The sequence below is a fragment of the Dromiciops gliroides genome, chromosome 1 (genome assembly GCF_019393635.1).
Source record: "Dromiciops gliroides isolate mDroGli1 chromosome 1, mDroGli1.pri, whole genome shotgun sequence".
In the NCBI taxonomy this organism is placed as follows: Eukaryota; Metazoa; Chordata; class Mammalia; order Microbiotheria; family Microbiotheriidae; genus Dromiciops; species Dromiciops gliroides.
In genome coordinates this window covers 389,708,119-389,723,142 of record NC_057861.1, presented here as the reverse complement: position 1 = coordinate 389,723,142, position 15,024 = coordinate 389,708,119, and the positions used below count along the sequence as shown (strand labels likewise).

Here is a 15,024-nt window from a genome sequence, read left to right as displayed (position 1 = left end):
TCTCTATAAGCTTAAAATCCTACTTAGAAGTTTAGCATAAATTGCAAATATAACCCCCTGATCCACCAGAGGGGACATAATGACTTATGTTCACACTCAGGTAAAATTGACTTAGATAATTTCTTAAAAACAGTTTTGATTAGTGGAAGGGGGAGAAAAGAGCAGAAGGACATTGTTGGGGGAGAAGGCAAAAAAAAAAAAGGATACAAAAAGGAGGGACTGGTTATATGGTTATTTTAGTCTGTAAGGTCCTTCTTGATTTGGGGCATGCACTAAGCAAAACTGTGAAATAGCAGTGGTTTCATTTTGGTCTCCACCCACATTTCCTCTTCAGACCTTTTCCTCTAGTAGCCTTTACTCTGCTCCCTGAAATCTGTCTTGTCCCAGCAGTCAGCCTATGCCTGGCTCTTGGCTAAGAGTTTTTTTGTTGGGAAACCATATGATAAAAGAACCTCTCTGTGCCCCTTCAGTAATATTCTAAAGCAGCCATTTTAAGCCTGCTCAAAAGTATACCTCTAAACCAGGTGATTAAAGGGCTTTTCCACTTTGGGATGGAGCAGTTTCTTTCTGCTTGCCATTTCCTTCTCCAGCTCATTTTACAGATGAGGAACTGAGACAAATGGGGATAAATCACTTGCCCAGAGTCACCCAACTAGTAAGTGTCTGAGGCTAGATTTGAACTTAGGAAGATGAGTTTTCCTGACTTCAGGCCCATTACTCTGTGACACCTAGCTGCCCAAATCCTGGCTCAACTCCAGTTCTGGTGAAAGTGAAAAACACTTTCATCCTCTATAGCAGGGTTTCTTAAACTTTTCCCACTTCCTCCTTTTTGCCTGAGAAATTTTTATGTGACCCCAGGTATATAGATATATAAAATAGGTACACAGAACTACTTATTGTTGCCAAACTTTTCACATCCCCCACATTCATGATCCACAGTTTAAGAAGAGCATGTTTATTATCCAACAACAACAACAACAACAGTTAGTTGATTCAAGTCCAGAAGTGATTGTCATGGTATGAATTGCATTAATTCTATTTGGGAACAAATCCTAAATAAATATTGTTTTAGGTTGTTCAAAAGCAGACTTGGAAAAGGACAAGATATTTTTACTAAAAAACTTCGTACCATTGGTACCATGATTGAAAAATGAATATTCCTCCACCTTCTTCAGAAGTCCAGAAATACTTGTTCATGAAAGGTCCTACTTGTCCTTCTCTTCATAAACTTTTCAGGATTTTTTATGATACATGAAGTACCAAAACTTATAAATGGCAAAGGGACAGAAACTTTCTCTTTATAGATTAAGAATCCCTGGGAAAATATACTTAGGACTGGAAATATCAGGGTGGGAGAGGAGTGGTTCTAACCATTTGCTTCCAGTGAATAGAATATTTTTTAAAAGCTTAAAACCTGAGAGGCCTAATCTTTTTTCTTTAAAACATTTAGATTCAGATTGTTGAAATTTTGTTTCTGGTTGTATAGTATTTGGTGTTATACTAAATTTGGACATATATTTTTTATTGTATTTATCTCTTAGCAAAACAATTTAGTATTTATAAATGTTCTGCACTTTACATAATGTGTTATAACACTGCAAAGGTTCTGTTACTTCCTACAGTAACAATGAATATTTAAATCAATTCATTTTACTGCTAGTTTTTAAATTTTAATTTTAATTGTGTTTTACCTAATGGATACAGTCAGTTTATTTTAGTTATATGTAAAAAGCTGGGTAAAGCTTTATTCTATTTCTCATAAGAATTTGCCCCCCATAAAGCTTAGTATGAAAGAAATCTGCCACACTAGAATCTTTGAGACTTTACTTTCAAATTTATCTCTATAGATGAATTTATTTCCCAGGTTATAGATACACACTGAATCCATATTCAACTTGTGGGTAGATACTTAAGGATCCTCTTTTATACTACTTAAGAGTAATATTCAGATAATAGTTTTTGCAAAGTTCTTTCTAGAACTTTGGAGTTGCTTTTAATTCATTGAAAGTTCTGCTCCATTGGCTGCTTTTTCATTCAAGCTGCTTTTTACAAACAGAAAGCTTGTTTTTACCATAGTAAAGAAAAGTTTCACATAGCTGTTTCTCTCTTTCATTCATTCATTCATTTGATCTTTCTCTCACACACACAATTAATGCATTGTTTTTGTTTTCTGTACCTGTAGGCCCAGTGGACAATTGGAAAACTGAATTGCCCATTTTGTGGGGCCCGTTTGGGGGGCTTTAACTTCATCAGCAGCCCAAAATGTTCCTGTGGTCAATTTGTAACTGTACGTCTTTGCAAGAGCAGGACAGATTACCAGCCTATTCCTGTAATCAGACTAACGAGACCATCAGTAAAATACTCGTCACTTTATAGAGTTCAGTCAGGCCTTGACAAGGAGAATACACTCAAAAGTACAGGTGTTGCCTGGGAGAACAGAAATCAAGGGCTTTTAAACATGGCCCAAAATAATAATGTTCCCGGAAGATTAACTGAAGCTCTTTGCCTGGAGGTGCGATCAACCAATTTTGAGAGGAAGAGTGAAAAACTGCACTTCAAAGCATCTAATCCAAAATACTGTCTTTTTGTGCCCCAGTCTGTGAATGACAGATGCAGTATAAGAGCTTTTCATAGAAAATCACATAGTTTGGATCTGAACATCAGAGAGAAACTGGCCTTATTGCCTACTTTATATGAAACACATGGTAAGATTCCTGCCTGTAACAGGCTAAATGAAACACAGCCTTTTGACCCTCATGGCTTGTATGTAGGTTCTAGTAAAAATAGTCATTCCTCTCCGGATTCATCCAGTTTTGATGGTAATGGGCTACTGCAAAGATTTTCAGTGCCTTCCTGTAATACTCTAAGACAAAGAGAAGAAGAGTTTCAGTGTGGTTTAGAAGCTTCCATTGGACATGCTCACCATAATACTATAGATGAACTGCCTTTCCGGATGGACTTCCCTGTAGCTGTCAGTGGTGTGGATGAGCCTGGTGACCAGGAGGAAGGCATTGCATCTATTGGCTTCTTACAATCTGCTGGCTTCTCCTTGGGTGCCATTAATCAAAGGCTAAGCAAAAGAGAGAGAAACAAGTTAAAGAATCTGAGAAGGAAGCAACGAAGACATCAAAGATGGCTCCAGAAACAGGTAGGAAAATTTACACTACATTGTACTGAGGGTGGTGGTGGTTGTTATTGGGGTAGAGGGAAGCATCTTAAAATGTTTGGATTTTCAAAAGGCTTTATTTAAGTAATACTTTATGAATATAAAGCACTAGGACAACTGATATTTATAGCTTTATTTCCAGGCATAAGTATTGTAGACAAGTGTTTTGAAAAATTACTCATGACTTTACCAAAAAGTACTAGTAATATTTAGGTAGCAATGTTAGGTTTCACAAACTCTTTCTCAAAACCCCCTAATTTCTCCACTATAAGGAGTTCTTAATTTTGGGTCCAAGAACCTTAAAAATATTTTTTAAAATAATTTGATATAATTGGTTTTCCCCATAATCTGAATGTATTTCATTATGTGCATTTAAAACATTATTCGAAGAAGGGAGTCTGTAGGCTTTACAAGACTTCTAGCAGGGTCCATTACATAAGAAAGGTTAAAAACTCTGCTTTCTGTTATTTTGTGATATTTTTCATAATATTGAGGTTGAATTGAAAATGGAAGATATGTTACTTATGACCAAGACATTGGTAATGTCTTTGTGAAAAATTTAAGACTATTTTATTTGTGTTGAGTGCCACTTGTATGTATGCAGTAGCATGAGAAACAACATGTTAAGTATATTAATCTGACTTCCTTTTGTTTTTTTAAAGAAATTTGTATTCTTGTTCCTAATACTTATGTAAAATAGAATGATGATAGTTTGATTTAAATATGCGAGGGGTTATGGACATTCGACAATAAAAATTGGTTTTTATGAACACTACATTGTTTGCTGTGAAAAGAGATGACAATGAAAGTATTTTTGATTTCATAAATTTATATGGCTACTCTTTGCAAATTTTCTTTATAATCGTATCATTTAGAACTACCCCCAAATAAATCAGGCTTCCTTTAGAAGTGCTGAGTGTGAGCAGGGACTGGGGTGGCTACCCTTCACAGATGTCATACTGGGATTCACATTTCGAGTAGTGTTTGTACTAGACCAGTTTTATTGTATTGAAAATGTAAAAACATTCTTAGCTCATGAGCTGTACCAAATGAGATGGCCAACCAGAACCATTCCTAGGCCCCTGGTTGTAAAAAAAAAAAAATAGGCAGCAGCCTGGGTTTTACCTTCAAGTTGTGGTTTTCTAACCCCTGAATTAGACTGTCCCCAAAGTCTCTTCCCAGTCTGATGTACTATTTTTCTGTAGCAATGAATCATTATCCTTATTAATCAACCTGTATTGAATATCAGTAATATCAGAGAATATATTGTTTATAACCAAGACATTGGTAATCGCTTCATAAAAATTCAAGACTATTTCATTTGTGCTTAGTAACATTTGTGTGTATGCAGAAGAATGGTAAACATTATATTAAACTTAAAATTAAATTTAACCAGAAGGGACTTTAAAGATAATTCATACATATTTAAACCTGAGCCCCAGACAGATGAAATACTTTACCTAGCATTATATAGCTAATAAGCTGGGACTTCTGACTCTATGCCTGGTGTTCTTCCTGATCCACATTGCTTTTTTGTTTTATTTCTATAGAACATATTTATGAGATAATGATCTCAATTTAAATAATAATTAATTTTATATAATGCTCACCAAGTGCCAGTCATTGTGCTAAGCACTTTAACATTTTTATTTCATTTGATCCTCTCAGGTAGGTGCTATTACTATCCCCATTTTACAGATGAAGTAATTGAGGCTAATAAAGGTTAAGTAACTTACCCAAGGTCACATAGCTAGTAAGTAAGTGTCTGAGACTGCATTTGAACTCAGGTCTTCCTGACTCCATTCATGGCACTCTATTCACTGTGCCACCTAATTTACTTTTTATATTGTTTCTGATTTACAGGATGCTACAAATAGATTCAGTGAAATAGTCATGTTAGGATCATATATCTTAATTTTCTCTTCATTGATGGTGAAATGAATTGTTCTTCTAAAGTACTTATCTTTTGGGGATTTGGAATAGATGATCCCAAAGTCCTTTCCAACTCTTAACATTCCAGGCTAGGAGGCAGAATCTACTATTTAATTTAGATATAAATAAAAAGTAATTTGATATTTTAAAATAAAAATTGGTTTACATTTGAATAATTATAATTGATTTTAAAAAGCTGCTAGTTCATGAGTCAGTTCTATTTTTAAAATAATTAATTTAGGTAAGCTTTTTTTTTCTTGTTTATTGAATTAATGGATTGTTTATGGATCAGTCAAAATGGTCATACCAGTAATCCTGTGTAGACATTGCCTATGTAATCCCAGAAAGATTACGTAGGCAATATAAAACAGATCTTCAACATCGAGATATGTGAAATGTGAAAGATTTTAAAAGTTAGAGATTATGTCATTCAGAAGTCTGAGACATGGGCGATACTTTCTTTGGAGCCAAGAAAAGTAAAAGAATCTCAAAGCTTATTAACCCAGATGGAGAAAGGAATGCTGGAAAAAAAGTAAAATATCTTCAGAAAGCTGATATTTTAAGAAGTTACCTCAAGCTGTGAATACTTAATAAGGATTGTTAATATTTGCACATTATTAGTAATAATTTTTTTTACTTTGATGGATCTCACTGATATGGATGATTTCTCCAGTGGTGCAGATTACAGCTCTTTATCCTGTGATTTCTGTCCATATTGTCTAATGGCATAATCTATGCAATTTGAGATAAAAAGTACGTATATGTGTGAGTAGTTATTAATATTATCTTAATTGTCTTGTTGAGGTAATCAGTAATGAAAATGAGCACGTATTAATCAACTACTATACACAAGTCACTGTACTGAGCACTATGGGTATAAAGACAAAAAGTAAAAAGAAAAAAAACCAAAAGCCATGATCCTGTAAGGGAGCTTACATTCTGTAAACAGCAGGTAAACAAGAACATAAATACAAAACAATTTGAGAACAGAGGGGAAAAACACACTAACAAGTGTAAGGAATAGGAAAGGATACCTATAAGAGGTATCACTTGAACTTTGAAGGAAGCCAGGGACTTTAAGAGAATGAGGTGAGAAGTCTTTTGCCAGCATAGGTAACAGTCTTACATACAGATGTGGAGATAGAACTTAAAAGGCCAAGTTTAGGGAATAGCTAATAGTAGAGTTTTAATAGAACTTAGAAGGCACGAGTAATGGGGAAATACATCTGGAATAGTAGGTTAGAGATTTCCTTCCAACAATATCATCCCTTCTTTCAAATATTTTGAAACTTATCCCTCAACATTTCCAAAATAGCGTTGCTTCCTTTCTATATAAAAGTCGTTGTCTAATTTAGCTGTTGTCATCTCTGTTGTTTTTAGTGCCATTTCTATTTGTTCATGCAGTACGTAAGGGACTGGAATGTTATAATCCAATTGTGATGATTCCACTATTATTGATGTAGATAGAGTTACTGGTCATAGACATCTTGACAAGTCATTTCATTTTTCATCTTTCCAGTTTCATTTTTAAATAATCTTGGGGTAATTTGGCTTAGTTGAGTCTCTTGTCAAACTTGCTGTAGACTTTTTCTCCACAGCTAATTTTTAGTGTCCTTTTCATGTATGAATGTTTATACTTAACCATCTTCCACCAAAATATTTTATCAGTGAATTTATATTGTAAACCAATGTTGCTCTTGACTACTCTTGGTCAGAATCAAGTGTTTACTGGCTAAGGTGATTTCCACGTTCCTTTGGCCTCCTCACTGTGGTTACAGTTGGTCACAATGTGGTTACATTATTGGTTACACTATCTTAGGATCTGGTGAAAGTCTGTTTCAATGTACATTCTTTCATTCATTTTTCAGCAGCAACAGTTTGTTTCCGCCATATAATAAAATTTTTTGTTTTCTTAATTTGGTAATGCTTTAGAACTTGGCACTCTCAAGTCCATGGTCTGACCCTATGCAGACAGTTAATTCAAAAATGTTTTCCATGCTTTAACAAATCTTTTCAAATATAATACAGTTCTTTTTTGTGAGATGCTTAGTACCTGCCCTAACCTTCTCCCTTGACTAATCTTTCAAAGAAAATTATTCATAGCATATAGACAAAAAGACTCTGTATAATCTGTAAGAACTTCAGTCTGTTTTTTTTAAATTCTGAATCAGTTATTCCAACATATTTTTCACCATTCTACCCTGTACTCACCCTTACCATGAATGGCACTGATTACTTAAAGAATTGTCAGTTTTGACAGACCAGTTAAACACATTGGATTTTTAAAATCATGGAAAATAAGAGAAGCAATATATAGGAGTGGAAAGTAACAAATGCTTTTTTTCCAAGAAAAATAAAGAGAACACAATCTTTAAACTAAATGCCAGTGAATTTGATGTGGATTTATGGGAAAATTATGGAACAGTTCAGTTAAAAGACGATTAGTGAATATCTAGTAAAGAAAGCCATTATTATAAAGATATCTACAATGGATTCAAGAAGAGATCATGATTGACTAACCTTTCCTTTTTTTGATAGGGTTATTACTAAGATTGTAGATAGATCAGGAAAATGCTGTGGAGTGTAGTTTAACTAGATTTTAGCATAGCATAGAGTATCTATTACACTTCTTTTTTTGTTTGTTTGTTTTGTGAGGCACTTGGGGTTAAGTGACTTGCCCAGGGTCACACAGCTAGTACATGTTAAGTTTCTGAGGCTGGATTTGAACTCAGGTCCTCCTGAATCCAGGGCCAGTGCTCTATCCACTGTGCCACCTAGCTACCCCCCCTTTTTTTTTGGTGAGGCAATTGGGGTTAAGTGACTTGCCCAGGGTCACACAGCTTGTAAGTGTCAAGTGTCTGAGACCGGAATTGTACTCAGGTCCTCCTGACTCCAGGGCCGGTGCTCTATCCACTGCACCACCTAGCTGCCCCTCTATGACCCTTCTTGTGAAAAACATGGAAAGATGTTAGTTTTGTTTGACTGGACTCAAAAAGCAGTCATTTATCAATGGTAATGGCAACTTGAAAAGTCTCTAGTAGAGTACCCCATTGGTATCTGTCTCCTTGGTTACATCCTGTTTGACATGTTTATCAGTGACTTGGATAAAGATATAGATGTCATAGTCATCAAATTTGCATAAGATACAAAGGGCAAGAAGGATAACTAAGACATTGGATTATAGAAGCAAGGTCCGAGAAGACTTTGTAGGCTAAAAAATAAGGTTGAATAGAGCTTCATAAATGCTCACTCTGTCTCTCATCTGTTTCTCTCTATCTTATCTTTTTAACCTCCCTGGACCTCAATTTCTTAATGTATAAAATGCAAAAGTTATTTTAAAAATGTCCTCTAGGGTTTCTTCTGGTTCTAAGTTCATGATCTTATGATCCTTTTTATAAAGTAAAATTCATTGATTCCATGATTCTTTCTGTAGCACAAGATTTTCTTTACTAATCTTTTACAATGCTTATACTTTGGGAATATGTATTTATACTTTTAAAAATATTGTTTTGAACACCAGGGGGCACCAAATAATGAAAAATGTTGATTTCCATCAAAGAGCAAAAGACAAGCGGGAAAAGTGTGACAATGTATTTTTAGGCTCTTGATAGATCAAAATAGTAACAGTATTTGTGTCTAATGAGTAAGGGCTTTAAATGATAGTGGTATTTGATGCTGTGTTTGCCAAAAATCTATCAGCATTTTTTTGGGTTTTGTTGCGGGTTTTTTTTTTTTTTCTTATCTATTTTGGAGGGAGAGTTATTATAAACTTGCTGTAAGGGGGAAAATATTTGACTACTACCTTGGGCTAATGGTTCAGATAAATCATTTTTGAGTGAATGTTTTATTTGGTGCTATCAGTTTTACATTTTTGTATCAGAAGTATGGTTCTCTTGAGACTAGAAATAGCCCCTACATTCTGAAAAAAAGAAATGATGAGCTTTCATGTTCTATATACAGTATGACATTTCTAATGATATTGTCATAATACCCATTTATTCCTTTAGTAGAAACTAGATTAGAACAAATCTTAAGGAACCATACCTTCCTCAATTGTCAGTTATAAGGGTGTTGCACACCATGTAAACAGATTATTTCTTTATCACTTGTAGAAATATTTAAGTGTATGCATGTATGTGTACATATATAATATATATTTCCTTTATAAAAATTTGTTATAAACTTGACATTAATCTAATAATTGTAAACTTAATATGAAACATCAATAAGCCAATTAAACTCACTCCATATTTAGTTACGTTAAAAAACTATTTTCAACAAATAAAATGTCATAATTATGTCATTCAAACACATTTCCATCAAGACTTTTTGCCCATCTGTTCCCTTTTGTTTTTCTTATGTGTCCTCTTTTAAAATATTTTAAATTAATTTCAATTAATAAAAATATTGTCTCTTACCAGCCACTAGGAAGAAAAACAACCCTAAGCAAAACACCCATGTTATTCATACATGTATATATCTGTATGTGTGTATTTATCTATATATTTGTGCAGTTATGTGTGTGTATAAATATATATATATATAGTTAATTATATCTATAATTACATATATACTTATAGTAATATAATTAATAGTTACACATATAGTTATACATAGTTACTTAGATATAATAGATTGCTTGCTTGAGGGTATAGGAGTACAAGGATACACACACCCCTTGACTCTATCACCTCCTTCCTTATAAGGAGATGGGTAGCATGTTTGTGTGTTTTTTTTCTCTGATTTTACTAACTTCAATCTGCACCAGTTCATACTATTAAAGTTATTTTGTTTTTTTTAACTTGACATTATTTCATCAAGATCTTTGGATATTTCTTTTTTTTTTCTTTTTTAATGAGACAATTGAGGTTAAGTGACTTGCCCAGGGTCACACAGCTAGTAAGTGTTAAGTGTCTGAGGCCGGATTTGAACTCAGGTCCTCCTGACTCCAGGGCTGGTGCTCTATCCACTGTGCCACCTAGCTGCCCCTGGATATTTCTTAATATTGCTTACACTTGGCTATCCTAATTATATTGTAGTATTATGTCACATCAAAGGACCAATATTTATTTTACCATTTTTATGTTATCAAACATTAAGTTTTTTTCCAGGTTTTGTCATTTATAAAAATTGTTGGTGCTGTAAAATTTTTGAAAAGAAATTCCCCTTAACAAAACAAAACAAATAAACTCTTTTCATAACACATTTGAGTTATATATCTACCTAAAAATGTAATTCTGGGCTGAAAGGGGTGATTTTTTTGTAAGTTTCACTCTGTATTAATAGATTGCTTTTGAGAAAGTTTCTCTTAGTTGACAATTACATTAACAATAAATTAATATATTTGATTCCTCATAATCTTGCCAGCATTGAGTTTTGTTTATTTTAATGGTTTTTTGCCAGCATAACAGTTGTGACATGTCCTGAAATTATTTTAGTTTTCATCTCTGATCATTAGTGAATTTGAAAATGTTTTCAAGACTTTATTAACTATTTGGCTTTCCCCTTTCAAAAAATATTTGTATCCTTTGGCCATTTATCCATGGGGCACTGAGTTACTTTTGTAAATTTAACATTTTCTTATATAGTATAGAAGTCAAGTTATCTCATGTTTACTGTAAAGTTTCCCCAACCTTATTAATTTTCTTTTTATATTTTGTTATATTTTTATTTTAATATTACCAAGAACATAGTTCTTTCCTTAATAAGTTCTTCCATTTGTTTAATAGGAAAAAGTGACATCATAATTTAGATAAAAATATTTCCTTGCTTCCATCTTTTTATAGTCCTTATTTTCATGTATAAATGGATTATCCATTCCAAATGGAATTCTTTAAGGTATATGGTATGAAGAATGAGTCCTAATCCAGTTCCTGCCAAGTTGCCATTCATTTTCTCCATATATATTTGTTCAGTATACCAATATCAAGTAAGACAAAAAAGAGGAACGTACGAACTCCAAAAGTATTTGGCATTGTCATGGAAGATATTCAGTATAGAAAATGGATTTCCTATAGTTGATGAAGTCCTTCGCATGCTCCTAGTTTAGTGGACATTCTGCTCTACTGAATAAGATCCTTAATTACTCAGAAGAGTTTGGCTTAACTTATAGTCACACAATCATCCAATGTGTATTTATTAAACATCTGTTATATGCAGAAGATACAAAGAAGAAAATGGAAATAGCCTTGCCCAAAAGGAGATAATTTGAGGAAACAACTTTTACACAAATAAGTAAATACAAATTATGTATAACATAAAAATAATATGTGTGTATATCAAGAGAAACCTTTTAGATATACTGTCTATAGTTCTAACTATCTGTCTATTGAGTGTGCATATTTATTTCCCCCATTAGAATGTATATTCCTTAAGTGCAGGGCCTGGTTTTTTGTTTTGTTTGTTTGCGGATTTTTGCTTTTCTTTGCATCTCCAGTGCTTAGCACAGTGCCTGGAACATATTATTTGCTTAATAAATACTTGTTGACTGAGTGACTGGCACTTGAGTTGAGCCTTGAATGGAATTAGACACTCCAAGAGACAGAGGTGAAATAGTGGAGAACATTCCATTCATTGGTATAAAAACATGGGGACAGGAGTCAGGATGTTAGTTATGGGGGGAGGGGGATATTATAGTAACTAAGTTTGGCTAGAATTCAGTTTGTGATGGTAATGAGAAGTGTGGAAAGATAGATTTGAGCCATATTGTAAAGAGCTTTAAATGCTTCACAGCATTTTCTCAGCGAGAATATAATGCTGCAAGTCATGAACTACCATGAAGAATTAAAATGCCACCGAAATTCAATTCAATTGAATTCCACAAACATTTATTAAATGCTCACTATGATCAAGGCAATGTGCTGAGTGCTGGGGCATACAAAGACAGAAACAAAGATTAAATGGTAGTGGAAGGGTGGATGATAGGCATAAAGGGGCTGCAACATATTACCATTACAGAATTGCACAGGAGAAGCAGCATAAAATACATTTAAAAAGAAATATCTGAAAGTATAAAGAAGTGAGACTAGCCATGTATTGAAAGAAACAACCACTGAATATTCTGATATTAGTTTTCTTATTTCTTCTTTAACCAATTATAGTTTCATTTATTGTTTTCAATTTTCCATATTGTTTTCAACTTTCCCTGTTGTCATATAACTTCATTCATGTTAACCGTGATTTAATTCTTTTTTTGTGTTATTGCCTGAAAATACAGTATGTACAATTTTAGCTTAAAAAAATTTGTTATGCTTTTCTGTGATCTATGTGTACTTGAAAAATGTGTATTCTTTTTTCCCATTTATTTTTTCCATATATCTCTCCATATATAATAGTCCCAACTTATTAAATGGATGTTATTATTTTTATTTTTAAAATTTTTTGATGATGGAATGTTGAATTCATACTGTTTTTATGTTTTTTCTATTTCTTCATGAATTATTGTTAGTAACTTATTAATTTAATTTCAAAATTGTTTTTATAATTTAACAATAAACATATATTATTCATATTTCCTTTCATTATTGTGTAATGCCCTTGCCTATCTCTTTAATGTTTTCTAGTTTGAATTTTTTCATTATTTTATTTATCAGGACAACCATGTGTCCCTGATTTTCTCTTTCTACCTACATGATAAATTTTGAGAAAGCATGTAGCATGGTATAGTACAGTGGTGTTAAACTCAAATAGAAGCAAGATCTGAGGTCTCATATTGTCTTAGAAAACCACAAATTAACATTATCTATTTCGTGTTGTATTTTTAATTTTTTAAAGCATTTTCCAGTTCATTTTAAGGCTCCACTGGAGATATGCTGCTATTTTGACACCTCTCATATAATTATTGTTGTTTGTCCTTTGTTCTTGAAGAGGATCATGACATTGGGGTGATGTCATGGCTTGCTGTTAATTGGATTTAAGTGAGGGAGGGCTGTGCAAAGTCACCAGCCTCCTCTAGAGCCATCTGAGTCTGGTGGCAAGATATATATCAGGATATCTGGAGATGGTTCTGGATGTATAAGGCAGCTGGGGTTAAGTGATTTGCTCAGTTCACACAGGTAGTAAAGGTCCACATATCTGAAGCCAGATTTGAATTCAGGTCCTCCCACTTCAATGCCAGTGCTCTATGCAGTGTTCTACCTAGCTGCCCCTCTGGTATATTGGATTAGAGAATAGTGAGTCCATGTCTTTTTTTTTTTTTTTTGGTGAGGCAATTGGGGTTAAGTGACTTGCCCAGGGTCACATAGCTAGCAAGTGTCAAGTGTCTGAGGCTAGATTTGAACTGAGGTCCTCCTGACTCCAAGGTCAGTGCTCTGTCCACTGTGCCACCTAGCTGCCCCCTGAGTCCATGTCTTAGATCAAATTTCCCACTTTTTCTTCTAAGCTATATATTCTTCTTTCATTTTTTCCACTAGAACTTTTGTTTCATTTTTTTATTTCTTCATTTCTTTTTAGATAATCTGGTAATCCTTTTGGAAAATCCATCTTTCACTCTAAGTCTATACTTGGAGTTGTTATAGCATTTACTTGCTTTTTCTTTTGGGAGCTTTCTAGTTTTATAATAATTTTTTTTTCAAGAATAAAATAGTCTTTTATTTGGGCACTAGAGAAAGAGACTAAGAGGGAAGTCAAAGACTTCCCTTGAGGGGAGAAAATGATTCAAAGACATGATTCACTGAGACTCATTTCTCCTTCAACATAAGAAAGGCAAAAGCTTTTATAGCCCATAGATGGGGTGACGACCACCACCTGACAATGGAAAGTTCCCTTTGGGGGTGGAGAAAGCTTGAGTGAAGGGTGGTGGTCCTGACTTCTGGAGTTATCTCTGTCCCCTGGCTGGGATCAGGTAGCAGCCATGCCTAATGGACTTCCCTCCCTTACTTGTTAGTTGTGTCTGTCCTGATAGTTTAGCTTCTCAAGGAGAGTTACCCCAGACCCCTGACCCTGGCCAGTTTAAAATTTAATAGTCCCAAATTCCTTGATACATCCCAACCCCATATAATTTCCCACCTCTCTATATGAAAGGGGAAAAGGAGCGAAGATTCTTCTTCCATAATTGCTTCAATCTGAACGGTGTCAAAGAAATCACGGGGGGAGGGACCTGGTCTGGAGGGTGGGAGGAGATGTATATGTGTGGTGTGATTTTAGCCCTCTGTAACCATTTTGGAAATTAAAAGAATCCATCAGACTTAGTCTTTTTGTGGTTTTGCAGCAATTAACCAGACACAGAATCCTGGAGATTGATTGACACACAAATGCACCTAAGATAAGATAGCAAACTAAATAAAGCCCACTGCCAGTGTAGTAGGGGTTGATCTGACTTAAGGCCATGAGGGCTTCCTCTAAAGTGAAATGAGTCCAATTGGTTTGTTTGTTTCTTTTTTTTTTTCTCCCCAGTTTCCATGTTCCAAGGTCAAACTTAGCTCAATTGTTCAGATCATACCCAAAGGGAAATCCCTCAAAATATTCTCTCTCTAAGGCTATTAGTCTAATTAGTGCAGCCAAAGGGGAATCCCTCTGAATATTCTCTTTGCCCCAGAGGAGGGTCCAAACATGGTTTGGAAGGCTGGCTGAAGGAGTCACCAACCTACCCATCACCATCTTGTGGAAAAGCTGACATCCCCCCCCCCTTTCCTCTGGAATTTGGGTGAGGGATAAAGTCAGGCATAAGAGAATATATGAAAAAGAGTTTTTACCTTGGTACTGTGTTGAGAAGTGAGCCTTTACTCAGAGTCATCGATTCTGAAGGTCTGAGTGTGGTTCAAATGTCTGGCTGAGCTTTTCGTGAGGAAGGGAGACGCTGGGCTGCCCGTCTCCATCCTGTGGAAAAGCTGACCTCCACTACCTTTCCACAAGCAGGCAAGGGGTAGGGTTAGGCGGGAGAGAGAATAACTGAAAAGGGGGTTCTTACCTCTGGGTTTTTTGTGTCG

At 34.6% G+C, this 15,024-nt stretch overlaps 1 protein-coding gene across 3 annotated transcripts in view; it reads left to right on the top strand.

Moving 5' to 3' along the window:
• RNF180 (ring finger protein 180) overlaps positions 1 to 15,024 on the top strand; it is a 219,807-nt gene that overhangs the window by 74,662 nt on the left and 130,121 nt on the right. For all 3 annotated transcript variants that reach the window (XM_043978732.1, XM_043979930.1, XM_043979404.1), the window contains one exon: positions 2,183 to 3,148. In XM_043978732.1, coding sequence (XP_043834667.1) covers positions 2,183 to 3,148 — 966 coding nt within the window. The remainder of the gene's footprint in view (positions 1 to 2,182; positions 3,149 to 15,024) is intronic.